This window comes from Mustela nigripes, chromosome 18 (assembly GCF_022355385.1).
Source record: "Mustela nigripes isolate SB6536 chromosome 18, MUSNIG.SB6536, whole genome shotgun sequence".
In the NCBI taxonomy this organism is placed as follows: Eukaryota; Metazoa; Chordata; class Mammalia; order Carnivora; family Mustelidae; genus Mustela; species Mustela nigripes.
In genome coordinates this window covers 38,076,880-38,096,154 of record NC_081574.1, presented here as the reverse complement: position 1 = coordinate 38,096,154, position 19,275 = coordinate 38,076,880, and the positions used below count along the sequence as shown (strand labels likewise).

General features: G+C 41.8%; 1 protein-coding gene across 1 annotated transcript; it reads left to right on the top strand.

Annotated features, from left to right (window-relative positions):
* Positions 1-738: 738 nt before the first annotated feature.
* Positions 739-18,174, top strand: CHRNA6 (cholinergic receptor nicotinic alpha 6 subunit). Its single transcript, XM_059384018.1, has 6 exons — positions 739-817; positions 2,828-2,967; positions 12,591-12,635; positions 13,735-13,844; positions 13,936-14,918; positions 17,071-18,174. Exons 1-6 carry the CDS (start codon positions 739-741, stop codon positions 17,196-17,198), a joined length of 1,485 nt encoding a protein of 494 aa, XP_059240001.1. The 3' UTR covers positions 17,199-18,174.
* The last annotated feature ends 1,101 nt before the right edge of the window (positions 18,175-19,275 follow it).

The following is a 19,275-nucleotide window of genomic DNA, read 5'->3' as shown; positions in this document are numbered from 1 at the left end:
GAAGAAACTTGTGACAAAGCCAGTGGATGGCAAGGATGCTTCAATAAGCATAGGGCTGTCCAGGTGGCATCCCATGTTCAGTACATCCCTCTGGTTCTCAGACACCTAATCTCTGGTCCTGGATGGTGATTGCTGAGCGCAGAAAGACAAGACACCAGAAGCCCTGGAGTCAGACGAAACCAGGTGAGCGCTGCTCGAAGCCGCACGTATTAACACAGGAAAGGAAAGTTCTATTGTAGAAAGTTTTCTAAGCCTTGATTAACCAGAGAACTCAGTGAATCAGGACACACTGTCTGGGACCCAGCACCTGCTTTCCCTGGACTTGGGGCTCAGTCAAAGGGTGTTTCTGCCCCCCATCCCCAAGGATGACTGCCCAGACTGTGCAACGAAAAGCTCGAAGCCTGACAGTGTTTCCCGTCCTCCCTCGGTCCTGCCTGCCCGGCGTTCCCTCACTGCTGCTCTTCACTGTTCTTGCACGAAAAGGGATCTGGGGTGACAGGAAAGTGATGACTCATCTGACATCTGGTTGAATCCTTTTTATTTGCCCTTTTGTTGGCCTTAGGCTCTGATCCTGGGAACATCCGTGTTGCATTTGGGAATGTTTTTATTTCACAGAAGACACACGTGGATTGCAGTGGGACTCTGATGATTTAAAGGTCTGATGCGTGTGGCTGTCTGATAGCTCTCTGTTTTCCACAATCCTTTGACTAGAAAAAGAGATCAAAGTGTGTTTTAATCATGCTGACCAGCCAGGGACAGGCACCTCTTCCCTTTGGTTTGTGTCTCTGGTTCTGTGTCTTCATGCCTTGCTTGAAAGGTAGGTTTTATTTCTGCTTTATCTCATATTCTCTTTTCAGCTACATGCCTTTGCTCTTCTTTTCTAGCTGTGCTTGACGGAGCAGAGATGAGATATTTTATGAGCGAACATGTACAGGGGCTGCAGAGGAAGGACTACAGTTATAACTGCTAATTAATCTATTTCTTACTGGGTAGGTTTAACATGTAACGTGAGGTTTAGGGGCTGGGGTGGGGAGGACAATGAAGCATTGTAAACCATACCTTATTTATTGTCCCACTAAAAATATGGTGATAATAATGATGCAGCTTTCTATCCATCTCTGCTATAGGTATATTTGACTGATTTATTTGTATTTGTATTTAATATATATTTTAAAAATGTGATTTGTTAGCTGATACTATGACTTAGTCCATGAACCCTTCCATTTCGAAGGTCATCATCATTTTTTGGGGAAGCATGTCATAGTACTGTGCTGGAAATGAGTCCTAAGAGTAAGATTATTCATTTTAAAAGTTAAGCCTTGGAAATAGCTGCTATTCTGTTAAAGAAAACCACATTTCCACGTGCTGGTGGCTGGAGCTTGCTTGCTCTTCAAGACTCATGAAGGCTTCTCTACAGGGTCTGGGGGGGTGGGTAATGGGGTAATGGAGTGAATTGTTTCTTGTCTGTTTCATGTAGAAAATTTCTACCATTATTGATTATGGTAGCAAGGGTGCTATTTTACATTTAAATTTGTTCTTTCTTGCTGAAAGCCCAGAGTTTCAGTGTTTCCCACTGCATTTGTCAAATGACTCTCTTTATTTAGTCATACAACAGCTATCCTTTTGTTCATTTTTGCGGAAGAAATTTTCAGTCCCTTTAATTTTCTTTCTTTCAAGGTGTAAATCCCTCTGGGAAATTTGTAGAACAGTATTTCAGATGTCAAACTTGGCTTCTATAAGGGAAAATATAGAGGGGTATTAATGAAATGGATTATTTCAAATGAAGGCAAGTAACCCAGTTTTAATGCATTCTTGGGAAAATACATACACATTAGACTACTTAAAATTTAGTGACTAAAATCCTATTATTTAAGAACTAATTTTGGATTCTTTAAAAAAAAATTTTTTTTAAAGATTTTATTTATTTGTCAGAGAGAGAGAGGAGCGAGAGTGAGCACAAGCAGACAGAGTGGCAGGCAGAGGCAGAGGAGAAGCAGACTCCCTGCCGAGCAGGGAGCCCAATGTGGGACTCGATCCCAGGACGCTGGGATCATGACCTGAGCCGAAGGCAGCTGCTCAACCCACTGAGCCACCCAGGCGTCCCTGAAATCTTTTCTTTTTTTAAAAATTTTATTTATTTATTTGACAGAAAACAAGCGGGGGGGAATGGGAGAGAGAGAAGCAGGCTCCCCACTGAGCAGGGAGCCCAACGCGGGGCTCGATCCCAGCACTCTGGGATCACTACCTAAGCTGAAGGCAGACACTTAATAACTGAGCCACCCAGGCATTCCTAATTTTGGATTCTTTAAAAACTATTTAAATAAGTTTGCCTCAGAGACCTTGCACTAGTTATTTCAGTTTGCTTGGTGGTTTCCCAGCTAAGCACCTTACTGACTGTAGAAACAGGTAGTTGGATCAGCATTTTGACAGGAAAGGGCAGGACTCTTCCTTAATAACCAGATCCGAGAGGTCATGAGCTATCCTCAATGACATAAGCAAAAACTGGAGTTCATGTTACCCCTTTACACGTGTGCATTACACTTTTAAAGTGCTCTTGCCAATATTTTTTTTTTTTTTGATATCACACCAGTTCTGGGCATTACTCTTTTCGTCTTCAGGGCCGAGGAGACCAACTGAGGCTCAGAGAGGCAGGGTACAATGGGCTCCAGGGGCTGTCTGTGTGGGTGGACAGAATGCAGGGGCGGGAGGGCTCCGTTGGCTTAGACACCCCACTGCCCGTGTCACCTGGTGATGGAAGCTGCCAGCACCCTTCATCTGTGAGCACCCTCTCTGCTTCTCTAACCCCTCTGTCTGCTTGGCCATGCAGGTTCTGCCGCCTGTGCCTCTGAAGAGAGACTCTTCCACAAACTGTTTTCTCATTATAACCAGTTCATCAGGCCTGTAGAAAACGTTTCTGATCCCGTCACGGTGCATTTTGAAGTGGCCATCACACAACTGGCCAATGTGGTAAGTGCCACCAATTCACCACTGGTTCCCGGAGGAACCCTGACTCTGCCAGGGGTGGAGGTGGGGCAGCCAAGCAATTCTCGACCTTGTCCCAGTTATTGCATGTGGTAAATATAGAAAATTTAAAAATATGAACAAACACACATTTGCATGAATGCTGGGTCTTCAAAGCCCTCCGGTTGGGAAGAAGACCCTTTCCCATTGAAGCCGTAATTACTCACATCAAGGCAGTGTCTTTCCAGAAGTGCTTTAAGAGGGAGTTGATGAAACAAAGAGGGGAAAGGGAGGTTGAAGGGAGAATACAGAGGGAGCTAACTTCACTGTGCATCTATTAGGCACCAGTCACTGTGTCTACATTTAGTTGCTTTCAGCTGCATTTTACAGCTGGAGGGAAGCTCAGGTAAGCAACCTTCTTAAGGTCATAGGACTATAACCTGGTGGAACTGGGGTCTTTTTTTTTTTTTTAAAGATTTTATTTATTTATTTGACAGAGAGAAATCACAAGGAGAGGCAGGCAGAGAGAGTGGAAGGGAAGCAGGCTCCCTGCTGAGCAGAGAGCCCGATGCGGGACTCGATCCCAAGACCCTGAGATCATGACCTGAGCTGAAGGCAGTGGCTTAACCCACTGAGCCACCCAGGTGCCCCTGGAACTGGGGTCTTAATCAAGCCCATCCCGACTCCAAAGCTCATGTTCTTTTCACTCCATAGAAAAAGAATGGCTCTAAGTCTTCTACATTATGCAAGAAAGGAAAGAATAAATCACCTTCTTTAATATAGAGTTCCATCGAGCCCTGGGGAAAAAAAAAAAAGAAACAGATGGGAATTTGGAGTTCTTACTTTAATTTATGGCTCCTGAGTTCAAGGGAAAGTAGGACTGCAGTTCTTTTTGAATAATCTTCATGTCCTCGTTGGCAGGAGAGGAGGTAGCGTGCCCTGATATTACAACATAGAGCAGGGTTCTAGCCCCAAGTCATGGGACAGGGCTGAGCTGGCTTGGACCAAATTCCAGGAATAGGCAGGCTCAGGATGTAGGGGGTGAGGATAAAGCGTATCCAGAGAGATAGCAGTGCACTGCAAAGGGAGCCCCTTTCATCGGTCCCAGTCTATGGATAAGGACTTCGCCCCTTGGGAAACAGTGATGGTTCCCAAGGTTCTCAAGGTTCACTGGGGAAAGACTTTAATTACAGATGTGAGGTCAGGGCCCATGATATTTCTCCAGTCCATGCTTCCCGGTGTATGAGGCTGACCCTGGCCTGGTCCTCTGGCTTCTGGCCCAAGTTGGAAGTATGTATATACTGGTACGTATTGGTATTAAAAAAAAGTCACATGTTTTGTTTTGCTTAGATGGACCCAGTCATGCCTTTAAAAAATATTTATTTGGTACCTATCCTGGTCCTCTCTACCCCCAAATAGTGTTGTACTGGTTACTGGCCTCCTACTGGGCTGGGAGCCATAATTTGCTGTGGAGGGATTGTTGTAAAGTAAGTTTCACCTAAAGTTAGTCTATTTCACTGCACAGCATCACTTCAAATTCCTGGTTGATATACTCTTTCAGGTCATTGTTCTGAGGATGGTGGGTGGGGACAGAAGAATACAGATTTTGACATTTGCATTTGGCTGCTCTCAGAGATTTTAAAAAATAGCACAGCCTTAATAAAACAAGTTTAGAAGGTTAACACCAGGTGGATTCATGGTGTTAGTGACTGTACCACTGTGTTCGGTTGTTCAGGTTAGGCACTGCACAACATCCAGGGGATGCCAATCACACAGACCATGATAATAGACATCTGTGACTTCCTTGAGGAGCTTTGTTAGAAGTCCTACTAACATCCTTGGCTTCCTATCTCATGGGCAACCTCTAGCTGTGAGGGAGACTTGGGAAATTTATTTTTTGAGTTGAATTTTATTTACTGAAATAATATTATAGATTCATATGCAGTTGTAAGAAATAATAGAAAGATCCCTTGTACACTTCACCCAGTTTTCCCAGGGGCAACCACTAATATGTCTTCCATTTCTAGAATTTTGTCATTTTGAGAAACTTATATAAAATGGAATAATATAGTATGTAATCTTGTGGGATCGGTTTTTGCACTCAGTATAATTTTCTGGATACTCATCCCAGTTGTTAATTATATCAATAGTTCATTTCTTCTTGGTACAGAGTAGTATTTCGTGGGTATATTTGCATTGCAATTCATTTTACTTTTCATTGGCTGAAGAACATTTGGGTTGATTCCAGTTTCATTCTATTACACAAGTGCTATGAACTTTTGGGTCTAGGTTTTTGTGTGAATGTAAATCTTTATTTCTCTGGGATAAACCCCCAGGTGTGCAATTACTGGGCCATATGGTAGTTGCATGTTTAGTTTTTTAAGAAACTGCCAAAATGCTGTCCAGAGTGGCTCTATCCTTTTACATTCCTACCAGCAATAATAAGTGATCCAGTTTATCCACAACTTCACCAGTATTTGGTGTTATCACTGTTTTTTTTTAAATTTTAGCCATTCTAATAAGTATATAATGATATTTCATTGTAGTTTTTTTTTCATTGTAGTTTTAATATGCATTTTCCTAATGACTAATGATATAGAACAGTTTTCCATGTGCTTATTTGCTATCTGTATATCTTCTTTGGTGAAATGTTTGTTCATGGTTTTTGCTCATTTTCTAATTGGCTTTTTTTTTTTTTTTTTTTTTTTAACTCTTCAGTGTTGAGAGTTCTTGCTATATTCTAGGTACTAATGCTTTGCCAGATAAATGCTTTGCGTATACAGTTGACCTTTGAGTAATGCAGGGGTTAGAGACACCTGCCCCTACCATAGTCAGAATTCTTCAAATAATTTTTGACTTCTCCAAAACCTAACTACTAATAGTCTAGTATTGGCCTAAAGCCTTACTGGTTACATAAACACTTATTTAACACATATTTTATATGTTACATGTGTTATAGTCTGTATTCTTACAATAAAGGAAGAAAAAATAAAATGTTATTAAATCATAAGAAAGAGAAAATACATTTATAGCACCATGTCCTAAAAATTCTACATATAAATGGACCTACACAGTTCAAACCTGTGTATTCAAGAGCCAGCTATATTTTACCCTAGTTTGTAGCTTCTTTTTTCATCTTTTTCATGTGGGCTTTCACTCAAACTTTTCCATTTTTATGAGGTCCAATTTATCAATTTTTCCTTTTATGTTTTTTTGCTTTTGGTGTTAAGCCTAAGTCTTTGTCTTATTGCAGGTCCCAGAGATTTTCTTTTTTTTTTTCCTTAAAGTTTTATTTATGTTTCTCATTCAAGACTGTGATCCATTTTGAGTTTTAAAAAAAAAAAAATTTTGTATAAAATGTGAGGCTTGGTCTGTTTGGTGGGGGTGGGGTGGGTTCTCCAGTATCATCTGTTGAAAAGTCTATCCCTTTCCCCGTTGAGCTGACTGTGCATTTTTGTGAAAAATCAGTTGAGTGTATTTGTGTGGGTCTATTGCAGGGTCCTCTGCTCCATTCCATTGATCTATGTGACTAACCTTCCACCACTACCACCCAATCTTGATTACTGTAGCTGTATTGTCTTTTTTTTTTTTTTTAATTTTAAAAGATTTTATTTATTTATTAGAGAGAGAGTAGGAGCAGGGAAAGGGGCAGAGGGAGAGGGGAGTTAGACTCCCCACTGAGCAGGGAGGCTGATGGAGGGCTTGATCCCAGGACCATGAGATCATGACCTGAGCCGATGGTGGACATTAACCAGATAAGCCGCTCAGGCGCTCAGCAAGTCTTAATATTGGCCAGAGTGATTCATGTCACCTTATTCTCCTTTGCCACAATCATATTAGTTATTCTGGGGTCTAAGTCTTAAAATAAGCTGCTTATATATACAAAAAACCCTGCTGGGATTTTGAAAGGAATCGCATTACATCTATAGATTAATTTAGGGAGAAGTGACATTTTTACTGTTGTTGAGTCTTCCAACCCATGAATGCAAGATAGTTCTCCATTCATTTGGCTCTTTCTTCATAGCATTTTGTAATTTTCAGCATACAGATCCCATTCATGCAGGATTATGTGTAGATGTAGGTATTTTGTATTATTTGAAGCAATTGAAAATAATGTGCTTTTAATTTTGGTTTCTTCATGTTCATTGTTAGTATGTGGAAATTGAATTGATTTTTGTATGTTGATCTTGTTATCCTGAGATCTTGCTGAACTCACTTCTTAGTTTCAGTATTTTTATAGATTCCATGGATTTTCCTATGTAGGCAACCATGTCATGTGCAAATAGAGATAATTTTATTTCTTTCTTTTCAATCTGTCCTCCCCCCACCCTTTTTCTTGCAGTATTACATTGACTAGAATTCCCAGTACTGTGTTGAATAAGAGTGGTGAGAGTGGACATCTTTGCCTTGTTCTCAATCTTAAGGAGAAGGTATTCAGTCCTTCACCGTTTAGTATAATGATAGCTGTAAGCATTTTTTAATAATATTTTATTCACTTATTTGACAGAGAGAGATCACAAGTAGGCAGAGAGGCAGGCAGAGAGAGAGGAGGCAGCAGGCTCCCCACTGAGCAGAGACCCCCCCCCCAATGTGGGGCTCGAATCCAGGACCCTGAGATCGTGACGTGAGCCGAAGACAGAGGCTTTAACCCACTGAGTCACCCAGGTGCCCCAGCTGTAAGCATTTTATAGAGCTTTTCATCAAGTTGAAGAAGTTCTCCTCTATTCCCAGTTTTCAGAGAGTTTTTATCATGAGTTGATGTTGAGCTTTTGTTAAATGCTTTTGTTTGCATCAATTGATATGACATATCAATTTTCTTCATTACCTTGTTGATATGGTAAATTATATTGATTGATTTTTGAATGTTGAACCATTCTTACATCTCATTAGTCATGATGTATAACTTTTTATATATTGTTGGACTCAGTTTTCTACTACTTTATTGATGGGTTCACAACAGATATTGATCTATAATTTTCTTTTTTTGTACTGTCTTTGGGTTTTGTGTCAGGATAATACTTCATAAAAAAATATTTGGAATTGATCCATCTTCTTCTATGTTCTGGAAGAGATCATATGGAATTGATAATACTTCTTCTTTACATAGTTGCTGGAATTCTCAAGGGGAACTTACTATATCTAGAGACTTCTTTTCCAGGAGTTTTTAACTATAAATCCAATTTTTTAAAATGGCTATAGGCTATTCAGACTGTCAACTTCATCTTCTTTGAATTCAGGTAATTTGTGGCTCTTGAGGTTTTAATCCACTTCTTTTAAATTTTGGGGTGTATGATAAAGTTGTTTATAATATTGTCTATTCTTTTTAATGGTTACAGGATCTGTAGTGTTCCTATTTCATTTCTGATGTTGGTGAGTTGTGTCCTTGATTTTATTTATGCCAATCATGTAAGAGGTTCATCAATTTTGTTGTTTATTTTCCCAATAGAATCAGCTTTTATTTCACTGATTTTTCCTTATTGTTTTCCTTTTCAATTTTATTGATATCTACTCTGTTTAAAAAATTTATTATTTTTTATTTAAGTAATCTCTACATCCAATGTGGGGCTCAAACTCACAACTTGCAAGATCTCAAGAGTTGCATGCTCCAATGACTGAGCCAGCCAGGTGCCCCATAATTTCTATCCTTATCTTTATTTTTCCTTCCTTAAGCTTGCTTTGGGTTCATTTTGTGCTTTTCCCCCCTAATTCTTGAAGTACAAACTTGGATTATTCACTTGAGGGCTTTCTTTATTTATAATATAAGTATATAATGTTATAATTTTATTTTCAGCACTGTTTTAAAGCTATGTCCTTCATGTTCTGATATTTTATGTTTTCATTTTCATTCAGTTCTATGTATTTTTTAAAATCTTCTTTGAGGGACACCTGGATGGCTCAGTCAGTTAAGCATCTGACTCTTGATTTCGGTTCAAGTCATGATTTCAGGGTTGTAAGATCAAATGCTGCATAGGGCTCTGTGCTCAGTGCAGAGTCTGCTTTGGATTCTCTTTCTTCCTCTCCCCCTGCCCCTCCTCCTGCTCATGTGCAAGCATGTGTTCTCTCTCTCTTTTAAATAAGCAAATAAATAAAATCTTTTAAAAAATCTCCTTTGAGACATCCTCTTTGACCCATGGATTATTTAGAAGAGTATTGTTTAGTTCCTGTGGGTTTAGAGATTTTCTTGTTATCTTTTGTTATTGATTTCTAGTTGGATTCCATTATGGTAAAAAACACACTGTACATTTTCTTTTTTTTTCACACTGTACATTTTCAATTCTTTTAAATTTTATGAGGTTTATTTTATGGCTCATGATAAAAATATGGTTTATTATCTTGGTTAATAGTCCATGCATACTTGAAAAATATGGGTATTCTGCTGTTTTGAGTAAGTGTTCTATATATGTCAGTCAGAGGCTGTTGATTGATTATGTTCTCCAGATCTCTGTTTTTGCTGATTTTCTGTCTAGTGGTTTTATTGGTTGCTGAGGGAGGTGGTGTTGAAGTCTCCAACTATAATGGGGGTTTGTTCCTTCTTTCAGCTTTATCAATTTTTGTTTCATGTCATTGAAGACTATTGTTTTGGTGTGTATACAGTTAGGATCATTATGTCTTCCTGGTGAATTGACCCTTCTAGCATTATATAATGTCCCTCTTTGTCTATAGTAATTGTTTTTTTCTGAAGTCTACTTTGTTGGATATTAATGTAGCCATTCCTATAGAAGCCACCTGTTCTCAGGTGGGGTACGAGAAGTCCCTGTGGACCATACATTATTGTCCTTGAGTGATGGTGAGCCCTGAGGGGGCTCTTTGATGCAGTACAGCCAGGCTGCCCAACCAACAATTCCCTTCTCAGACTCTCTAAGTCTTTTGCTGCTCTACCCAGAAGTGTTTTTGCTGCCTTACAGAATGACTCTGGCCACAAAGTTTTCTGGGTGGATGATCTTTCAGTGTAAGAGCATATCTGCTGTCCCCCCAATAGAATTTAAGACAAAGCCCCTGTCTAGTGTTTTTATGGCTTCCTATATCTGAAATGACTAACTTAAAGGCCTTCAAAGTGTAGTCCACCTGGCCTTTCTCATCTCATTCTCTGGTGCTCCAAAAGCTACTCAATTTGAAATTGTAACTCTAATCCTTTGAGGCAGGCTGGGTGTCAACTAATTTATTTTCCCAAGAAGGAGATACAGGGCAATGGTCCCAGGAATGTGGACTGGTGGGTCTCTGGCCTTCTCCAGCTGTGCTGACTGATGGCAGCGCCCATGACCATTGGTGTGGTTTGGAGTTGGCTGGAAAATAAGACTTGTCAGAACAAGTTCTGATCCATAAAGTTGGATGACACCCCTGACGATGTCCACACCACATGGTGCCTCACCAGCTTGTGGACGTGTTGGAGGGCAGAAGGGGATATTGTCAGGATGATATTGCCAACGGATGTGAATGATCTGAACACAGTGTACCAGTTCACAGTGTACACTAGTTCTATCAACACAGTATACTAGTGTACAGTGAAGACGCAGTCCTTGGAAGATACTTATGACATGTACCTCTGAGACCTTTCTAGACTTCATAGTTAGTCCATTCCTGATTGGAAGCCAGTGGATTTATTGACATGGTTCTGCTAGAATCTATAGGGCACAACATGAACTTTTCTTAAGCAGAAGGCACCAGCTTTAGGCTTGGGTAATTATAAAGTCATGGACTGCTTGGCCAATGGATAAGTATAACCTTTTTTTGGTTTGTTTGGTTGGTTGGTTGGTTTTGTTTTTTGTTTTTTTGTTTTTGCTTTTCCTGGCTAGTAGGAAACCATAAATGTAACTCCTTTGTTGAACTTTTAAAACCCTGCGGCTTACCATGACTTAATACAAACCCATTTGAAGAAGGAAGCTTGGCAGGGGCAGTAGTGAACTAGAGAGCAGCTTAGTGAAAAACAGCAGATTGGGGGCCTGAGTCCTGGCCACAGCTCTGTCAAACACAGTTGAATTCATTTATTCTGAGGGTGTCCATGTATCTTGTAAAGCAAGGTTTGTAAGTTGTTTTTATTTTTTAAAAAGATTTTATTTATTTATTTGAGAGAGAGCTCAAACTATGTTGACTTTGAGAGAAAATGTGGCTTAAAACTGTCTTTCAAATCTGATTTAAGTCTCACCTCTTTTGTGAAACCTTTCTTTTTCTTTTCTTTTTTTTTTTTTTAAGATTTTATTTATTTATTAAAGAGAGAGAAGGAGCAGGGGGAGAAGCATAAGGAGAGAGAGAAGCAGACTCCCTTCTGAGCAGGCAGCTGGACATGGGGCTCGATCCCAGTGCCAGGACCCCAGGATCATAACCTGAGCTAAGGCAGCTGCTTAACTGATGAGCCACCCAAGCGCTCCTTGTGAAGCCTTTCTGATCTCTGCAGCTTGTAAAGATTTATGATTCCATGAAGGGAGGAAGAGAAGGGCAGTGGGAGGGGAGGGGAATTACTGCAGACGGTGATAAGTATCAGAACCTGATTCATCGTTTTTACCATCTTCACCCCCAGTCCTTGAAAACCTACCAACCTCAGCTGTGCTCAGCACTCTCTAGGCTCTGAGTCCTGAGCCCAATTGCCCCTTGAAATGTCAGCCTCAGCTCACCATGGAGTTTTCCAGCTGGGACTACCCCTCCGCAGCAACACATCCCAATTCTTTTCCAAGCCATGCTGATTGCTTCAATCATTCATTGTTCATATATTTATTGAGTACCTACTATGTGCTCTATAAATGCTAGGACTGCAGCAGTAAACAGGATGGAAAAATTCCCTACCTTCATGTGTCTAAACGGTTAATTGGGGAGACAAAAACATCAATAACAGTTATAAATCCCATGAAGAAAAATAGAGAGGGATGGACACATACTTACACATGTGTGCACACATATCTGTTTTAGACAGCATGGTCAAAGAAGGCTTCTCTGAGGAGATAGTTTAAGCTGGTAACTAAATGGTCTGAAGAGAGTCATGGAGCTATCTGAAAGAAAACAGTTCAGGTCAATATCCCAAATATAATGTGTTCATAAGCAGCTAACAGCCTTCAGTGGGAAAACCACAGAAAACATATCCAGAACTTTCATCAACCTTACAACACAACAGCTTGGAAGCTATTGGGTGTTCCCAGTGGCCCACAGTGCATTCCCCAAGCTTACCAACTGGGGCACTTGGGTGGCTCAGTTGGTTAAGCTTCTGCTTTTAGCTCAAGTCATGATCTCGGGTTCCTGGGATTGGGATAGAACCTGGAGTCAACGTCCTTGCTCAGCAGAGGGTCTCCTCCCTCTCCCTCTGCTCCTTTCCCCTGTTCATGCTCTCTCTCACACTCTTTCAAATAAATAAATAAAATCTTTAAGAAAAAAAAAGTTTTCATAGAAGACGTGAGACTTAAATCAGATTTGAAAGACAGTTTTAAGCCACATTTTCTCTCAAAGTCAACAGGGTTAGGACCAGATGTGAAAATATATTTCTGGTTATATTTTACAAGTTGCTTTTTTAGTCCTTTTTTTTTTCTTCCTCCATTAGTATGAATAACTCAGATTTGGCTCTCCTTTGTTGTAATTCTTGTTCTACGATCCCCCTGTATTAGCAAGTACATTTAAGGCTAAAAAATACTGTTTCTTTTTCCCAGGATGAAGTCAACCAGATCATGGAAACCAATCTGTGGCTACGTCACGTATGTGTCCTTCCCTTAGATGTGTCTTACTTATGCACCAGCCTAACAATGTCTAATGGATAAACTCTGCTAGCATTCCCTCTTTCCATCTCCAACTTATAACAGAGCGTAAAATATTATCTGTCACCAAAGCCTAAAGTTCAGCTCTGGTCACAGCTGCTTGATGTAAACTTCACAGGTGCAGAAACATAGTGATAAAGTTCTCCGGGACATAGAGACTTCTCCCTTCTGGTTTCTGCCCTCAGGTATCCTATTTCTATCTGTAACTTGAGCCCCAGAGTCAGTTGCTTGCCCACCTTTGGTCCTGCTGAGCCAGACCTAGGAAGTCAGGAACTGAGTATGAGAGCACCAGCTGGTTTTATCAGTTATACCATCTCATGCTTCCCTCTTGTCTTAATCTTTTACACAGACTTTGTAATAAGTTCATCATTGTACACTTGAACTATCTTTTTAATATTAGAAATGAGTTGCTACTCCAGTGTGAATATAGTCTATGGAACATACAAGTTGAGTTTTTAAACTTGGCTAGCTAATTAATAATCAATAGTTAATTATCTAAGTTATATTTGTCAAAATCAGCTCAGCTATGTAGCCCTCTATTCCACACGGATTTACCCTCTCAACTTTTGATAGAAACCAATGTATTCTTGGGTGCCTGGATGGCTCAGTTGGTTAAATGTCTGCCTTTGGCTCAGGTCATAATCCCAGGGTCCTGTGATGGAATTCGCATGGTTCCGTGTTCAGTGGCGAGTCTGCTTCTTTCTCTGCCCCTCCCCCTGCTTGTTCTCTTCCTCTCAACCGGCCCCCCACCCCCCCCCCAAAAAAAAGAAAAAAAAAAAGAAAGAAAAAGGAAAAAAGAAAAACCAACGTACTCTTTATTTATTTTTTAAAATAGGTTCCATGGTCTGTGTGGGGCTTGACCTCATGACCTTGAGATCAAGAGTTGCATGCTTTACTGACTGAGCCAGCTAAGTGCCCTCCAATGTACCCTTTAAATTAGAACATACTTTTTCCAAAATCCCTGCTAAACCAATATAGAATTAACACTGGAAGAAGGTTACTAAGAATTTTTTATTCAATTGACTTCTACTACCTTTAGATCTGGAATGATTATAAATTGCGCTGGAACCCAATGGAATATGATGGCATTGAGACTCTACGTGTTCCTGCGGATAAGATCTGGAAGCCAGACATTGTTCTCTACAACAAGTATGGGCTTCTGACAGAAGTAGTCTCTTTCCGAAGTTGCCTTTGGTACAGCAAAGGGAGTGTTACTAATGGTGTCTGGTTTACTTTGCAGTGCTGTTGGTGATTTTCAAGTTGAAGGCAAGACAAAAGCTCTCCTTAAATATGATGGCATGATAACCTGGACCCCACCAGCTATTTTCAAGAGTTCCTGTCCTATGGATATCACTTTTTTCCCTTTTGATCATCAAAATTGTTCTCTGAAATTTGGTTCCTGGACATATGACAAAGCGGAAATTGATCTTCTAATCATTGGATCTAAAGTGGATATGAATGATTTTTGGGAAAACAGTGAATGGGAAATTATTGATGCTTCTGGTTACAAGCATGACATAAAATACAACTGTTGTGAGGAGATATACACAGATATAACCTATTCTTTTTACATTAGAAGATTGCCAATGTTTTATACCATTAATTTGATCATCCCCTGTCTCTTTATTTCATTTCTAACTGTGCTGGTCTTTTACCTTCCTTCTGATTGTGGTGAGAAGGTGACACTTTGTATTTCAGTTCTGCTTTCTCTGACTGTGTTCTTGCTCGTAATCACGGAAACCATCCCGTCCACGTCTCTCGTGATCCCACTGGTGGGTGAATACCTGCTGTTCACCATGATCTTTGTCACCCTGTCCATTGCGGTGACCGTGTTCGTGTTGAACATACATTTTCGCACCCCAACAACACACACCATGCCCAAGTGGGTGAAGATGGTTTTCCTCCAGCTGTTACCCCAGATCCTGATGATGAGGAGACCTCTGGACAAGAAGAGGGAGATGAGTTCTGATAAAAACTCCAAAGGCATTTCCAGTAGGTCCACCAAAGTTAACTTTGACCATCGCAGAGAGACCAAACTTCCTACGGCATGTTGCCGCTGTCCGAAGTCAAGAGAGCTTGCCACCAGCAAGAGAAGATTAAGCCATCACCCTTTAGAATGGATGGCTGAGAGTTCAGAGCCCTCACCTGATGTCGAAGATGTAATTAATAGTGTTCAGTTCATAGCAGAAAACATGAAGAACCAAAATGAAACAAAGGAGGTAGGTACATAGCCCCTCTAGTCTGTCCACCTGCCGCAGGCTTAGAGGCATTTTATAGATCAGCAATATGTGAGTTCTCTTTCCAAGAGGGTAAGGAGAATTACTCTAAGACCAAGTGGTTATTATACAGTTATGGGTGAAGTAAACCACAGCTTCATGGCAAACCTCCACCTCCACAATGGTAACTCCAGTGAAATCTGGTTAAAGTAAACATTCAGGACAAACTTGGTTAATGAAAGTTTTTCTTTTTCTTTCTTTCTTTTTTTTATTTTAAGATTTTATTTATGTATTTGAGAGACAGCATGAGAGCAGGGAGGGTAGGGAGAAGCAGGCTCCCCAACAAGCAGGGAGCCTGAAGTGGGCCTCCATCCCAGGACTCCAGGATCATGACCTGAGCCGAAGGCAGTTGCTAAAACCACCTCCAGGTGCCCAATGAAAGTGCTTCTTAAAAACAGTGGCAGAGGGCACCTGGGTGGCTCAGTTAGTTAAGCAACTGCCTTCAGCTTAGGTCATGATCCGGGAATGCCAGGATCGAGTCCCGCATCGGGCTCCCCGTTCCATGAGGATCTGCTTCTCCCTCTGACCTTCTCCCTGACAGTCTCTCTCTCACTCTCTCTCAAATAAATAAATAAAATCTTTAAAAAACAAAAACAAAAACAACAGTGGCGGGGGGAAGGGTGAATGGGGAGACCTGCTCGCAAATCAGCCTGTAGTCTGAGCGTGCTGGAAGAGGGGAGTGAGTCCTCTGCAATTCCAGCCCCACTGATTGCTACTGTAGAGTGATTTAGGTGCAGACTGAATGAGCCTCAGGGTTATTTTTAGCAGCAACCTATTCTGTTTTTGTTGCCCAAAATCTACCTATAGCAGCAAGGACCTCCCCCATCCTCCAAAGAGAGAGCTCAAGAAAATCATGCCAGTTTCCCACATCATCAGGATGACCAGCTGAGGGCATCTGAAAACCTGTGCCAGGTGTCTGGGTTTGACCTCATACTGCAGCCGCCGGCATCTGTATCTCCTAGTTAAAGGACGGCTGGAGACCTGAAGTCTGTCCATCCTGTTGGTGCAGAGGAGGGTACCGTGACTGCGGGTCACAAAGCAGGGGGTGGGGAATGCATCCTGGGACAGGTGAGCCCAGAACTGTGCTCTCATGGTGACACCTTCATAACATGGAGGGAAGAGTTATTGATTTAAACATCACCAGGTAGGGATGTCAAGACACAACCCGAGACCTAGGTCTCAAGCGTAAGCTGGAGGCGTAATACATGGAGGTCAGAAACTGGAATGTTACAGAATGTTTTCCCTCTCTCGTTGCCCACAGTTCTTGGTCGTGCCGCTTTGAAGAAGGAGGAGGTAGACCAGACAGAGTGGTGGGCAGCAAAGCAAGGTTTATTGAGGGATAGAAAAGTGATAGCATAAAAGCTCCCATGGAGTGAGGGGATGCCAGAGGGTTGCCCTGGGAGTTTCTAATCTAGGGTTTGTATGGGCTTGTTGGCGGGCTGTTTTATCTGATAAGCCCTCCCTGCGCCTGTCACCCAATCAGGCTTCTGTCGTAGGGGAAAAGATGGAGGGCTCCTTCCAGGGTGATGTAAAGTCCTTTTAGTAGTGGTTTCCTCTTAGGGCGGTGGGGGGTTGGGGAGAGGCTCGGGCCGGGGCTGTTCCCTGCCTGCCTTCAACTATCCTTCATCAGAAAGACATGAGAAATGCAATGAACTCTCCACAGCAGCATTTCTTGCGGGCTGGAGGGCTGCCTATGCCTGAAAAGGGGGCCCTCCATCCTTCCTCATGTCCTGCACTCCCTGCCTCCAACCTAGTTCCCAGACTTGCCAACAACTCAGAATATTCAGTGCCAATGGCAAAGGTTGAGCTATCTCGGGAGTGCTTTTTTTGCAGGAAAAGTCTTTTGTGCCCCGTGCGTCCTGCTAACTCTGTTACCATCCGCATGAGGCGTGGAAGGGTTTGCATACCCACGCTCTTTGGACAAAAGTTCTGTGAACTCTCTAGGCAACATGGCTTAACCAGGATAAAACTAATATTTGCTTTAAAAATTGCCAGGGAAGTTTTCTTTGAAAAAGAAGCAGTTTATTTATGAGCGCATTTCCCAAGGTTTCCGTATATATTTTTTAATCGTTTCAACTTTTTGTTTGCCTTTCAGGTAGAAGACGACTGGAAATACGTAGCCATGGTGGTGGACAGGGTCTTTCTTTGGGTATTTATAATTGTCTGTGTGTTTGGAACCGCGGGGCTCTTTCTGCAGCCGCTGCTGGGGAACACGGGAAAGTCTTAAGGATGTATTTTCCTTTTAGCTTTTGAAACTTACAGATGCTGTATTTGTTCCATGCTCCCGACCATCAGGAAAGGGACGTAAAGGTTTCTGTCCAAGTCCCCCATTTACTGAAGCTGATGGCTAGATGGAGAAAGAGGACTTTATTGCAAATCAGGAGGCTGAATGCCCTCTTTTGTAGCACAGGGGAGTGCCTAAAGATGTTTTATAATCCTGGAGCCCAGAGTTGGCAACATCCACAGGCTTCTCTTTTCTGGATACGTCTGACTTCCAGGAGCATGAATGACTCTGAAATCAACCATGTAATCAACATCAAACCACAGTAGAACAGAGTACTCTTGTACCTCCAGTTTCCACTGCTTATCATCGGACATGGAGCTCCAGCTTGTGCCTTGCGAGCTCCTGTAGTGCTGGGGAACTATTACACGCTTGCTTCCTTAGGCATGCCTCTGGGATGTACTTAGACATGTCAACATTATTTGATATATTAATAGGCAAAAAGTAAGAGATCATCAGGGTCTAACCCAGCAGGCTGCATTAATTAGCCTTCATCTGGCAAGAAACTTAAGTGGTAACCCAGCACTGTGCTAGGCATGGCAAAGCCTGCCATTCCCAAGTGCTTGCAGCTTTTTCAGAAAAGTCATAAACACAGAGATCTCTAGGACCAGGCAGTGCATGGGGAATGTGCCTAGAGCAGCCAGAGTGGGACAGCATGACATGTTGTGGCTGTGAAGGACCGTCTACTGGGGGTTAAAGATGTGGCTGTTCTTGTCCGCTGTTTCTGTCTGTTAGTTGTAGCTAAGGCTCCAAATAAAGTTATCTCTTCTGTAAGAAATTGTGTTCTGGTACCTTTTGGAGCAATACCATCTCTGAGAGGGACACTTTGGGATTTCTGTTTCATTCCACTCTAATTTATCTTCATGTTTGTTGTATAAATATTATTGTAATAAAAAATGTATTTCAAAGCAGAAAAAAATAAATCCACTTAACAAAGGAACTAATTTTGTTCTTGCGTTTCCCCATCTCGTCCTTGTCTGTGCACGCACATGATTTTACACTTCACTTTTACCTTTCAATTTTGTATTTTGCTGTTTTCTCAAAACATGTCCGCAGTATTTCTCCGTGATGTTATAGAGGCTTGAATGGTGGGGGGGGGGGGTGTCCCTGCTGGTCAGGGATGGTGGTGCCGGTGGTGAGAGAATTCACGGGAGGCAGAACAAAGGAGATTGAAGTTTATGGACTACACTGCAAGGGAGCAGCGGGCAGGACAGCGAGGGACAGATGGTCTGCCATGAAGTGGTGGGGAGGGGTACAGGTACAGGGCGGAATGAGGGAGGTATGGGAATGAATGGAATTTTCCCTTTTTTGGTAACCGTGCCTGGGTCTAAGAAGCCCATTGGTCAACTAGGGCCTATGGCTGTTTGGGGACATGCTGTTTCCAGAGCCTGCTTACGCTCAGCCCCAAGTTCACAGTGGGCCCTTGTTCCTTGCTCAAGTTTCCATTGCTCAAGCCCGCTGCTTTCCAGCAGCCTCTACACTGATGTGTACTTTTTATGATTGCATATTCCCCATTGTGTTGCTACACCAGAACTGTTACCTCATGCTCTTCCTTCCTTGTCTAGCTCATCTGGGGGCCTCAGGCATTCTGCGGCACACCAGGCAGAGACTGTGAACTTGAATTGCTCTGTTTTAAAGTATTCTGACTGCCTCTCCTATTTGCGATCATATCTAGATTTTATCTGTCTTACAATGGTTTGGTTTACTTGATACTTTTTAAAAACTAGTAAGCTGAATTGATATTTAATATCATTATTTACAAAGTTTTGTTTATTTTTAAAAGGATTTTATGTATTTATTTGAAAGAGAGAGAGAGAGAGAATCAGCAAGGAAGGGGCAGAGGGACAAAGAGACTCACCACTGAGCACAGAGCTCAACGCAGCACAGCACAGAGCCCTGAGCTGGATCCCAGTGTTATAAGATTCTTTCCTCCGTTGGTTTCCACAGTCCTTGGAAGAATGGAGAGATAGACCAGACAGAGTGGTGGGCAGCAAAGCAAGGTTTACTGAGCGATAGGAAAGTG

Excerpts from the sequence above, each read along its gene's own strand:
- CHRNA6 (XM_059384018.1), top strand. The coding sequence starts at position 739 with ATGCTGACCAGCCAGGGACAGGCACCTCTTCCCTTTGGTTTGTGTCTC. Across the intron at positions 818-2,827 it reads CTTCATGCCTTGCTTGAAAG|GTTCTGCCGCCTGTGCCTCT; the intron begins GTAGGTTTTATT and ends TTGGCCATGCAG. Across the intron at positions 14,919-17,070 it reads AAATGAAACAAAGGAGGTAG|AAGACGACTGGAAATACGTA; the intron begins GTACATAGCCCC and ends CCTTTCAGGTAG.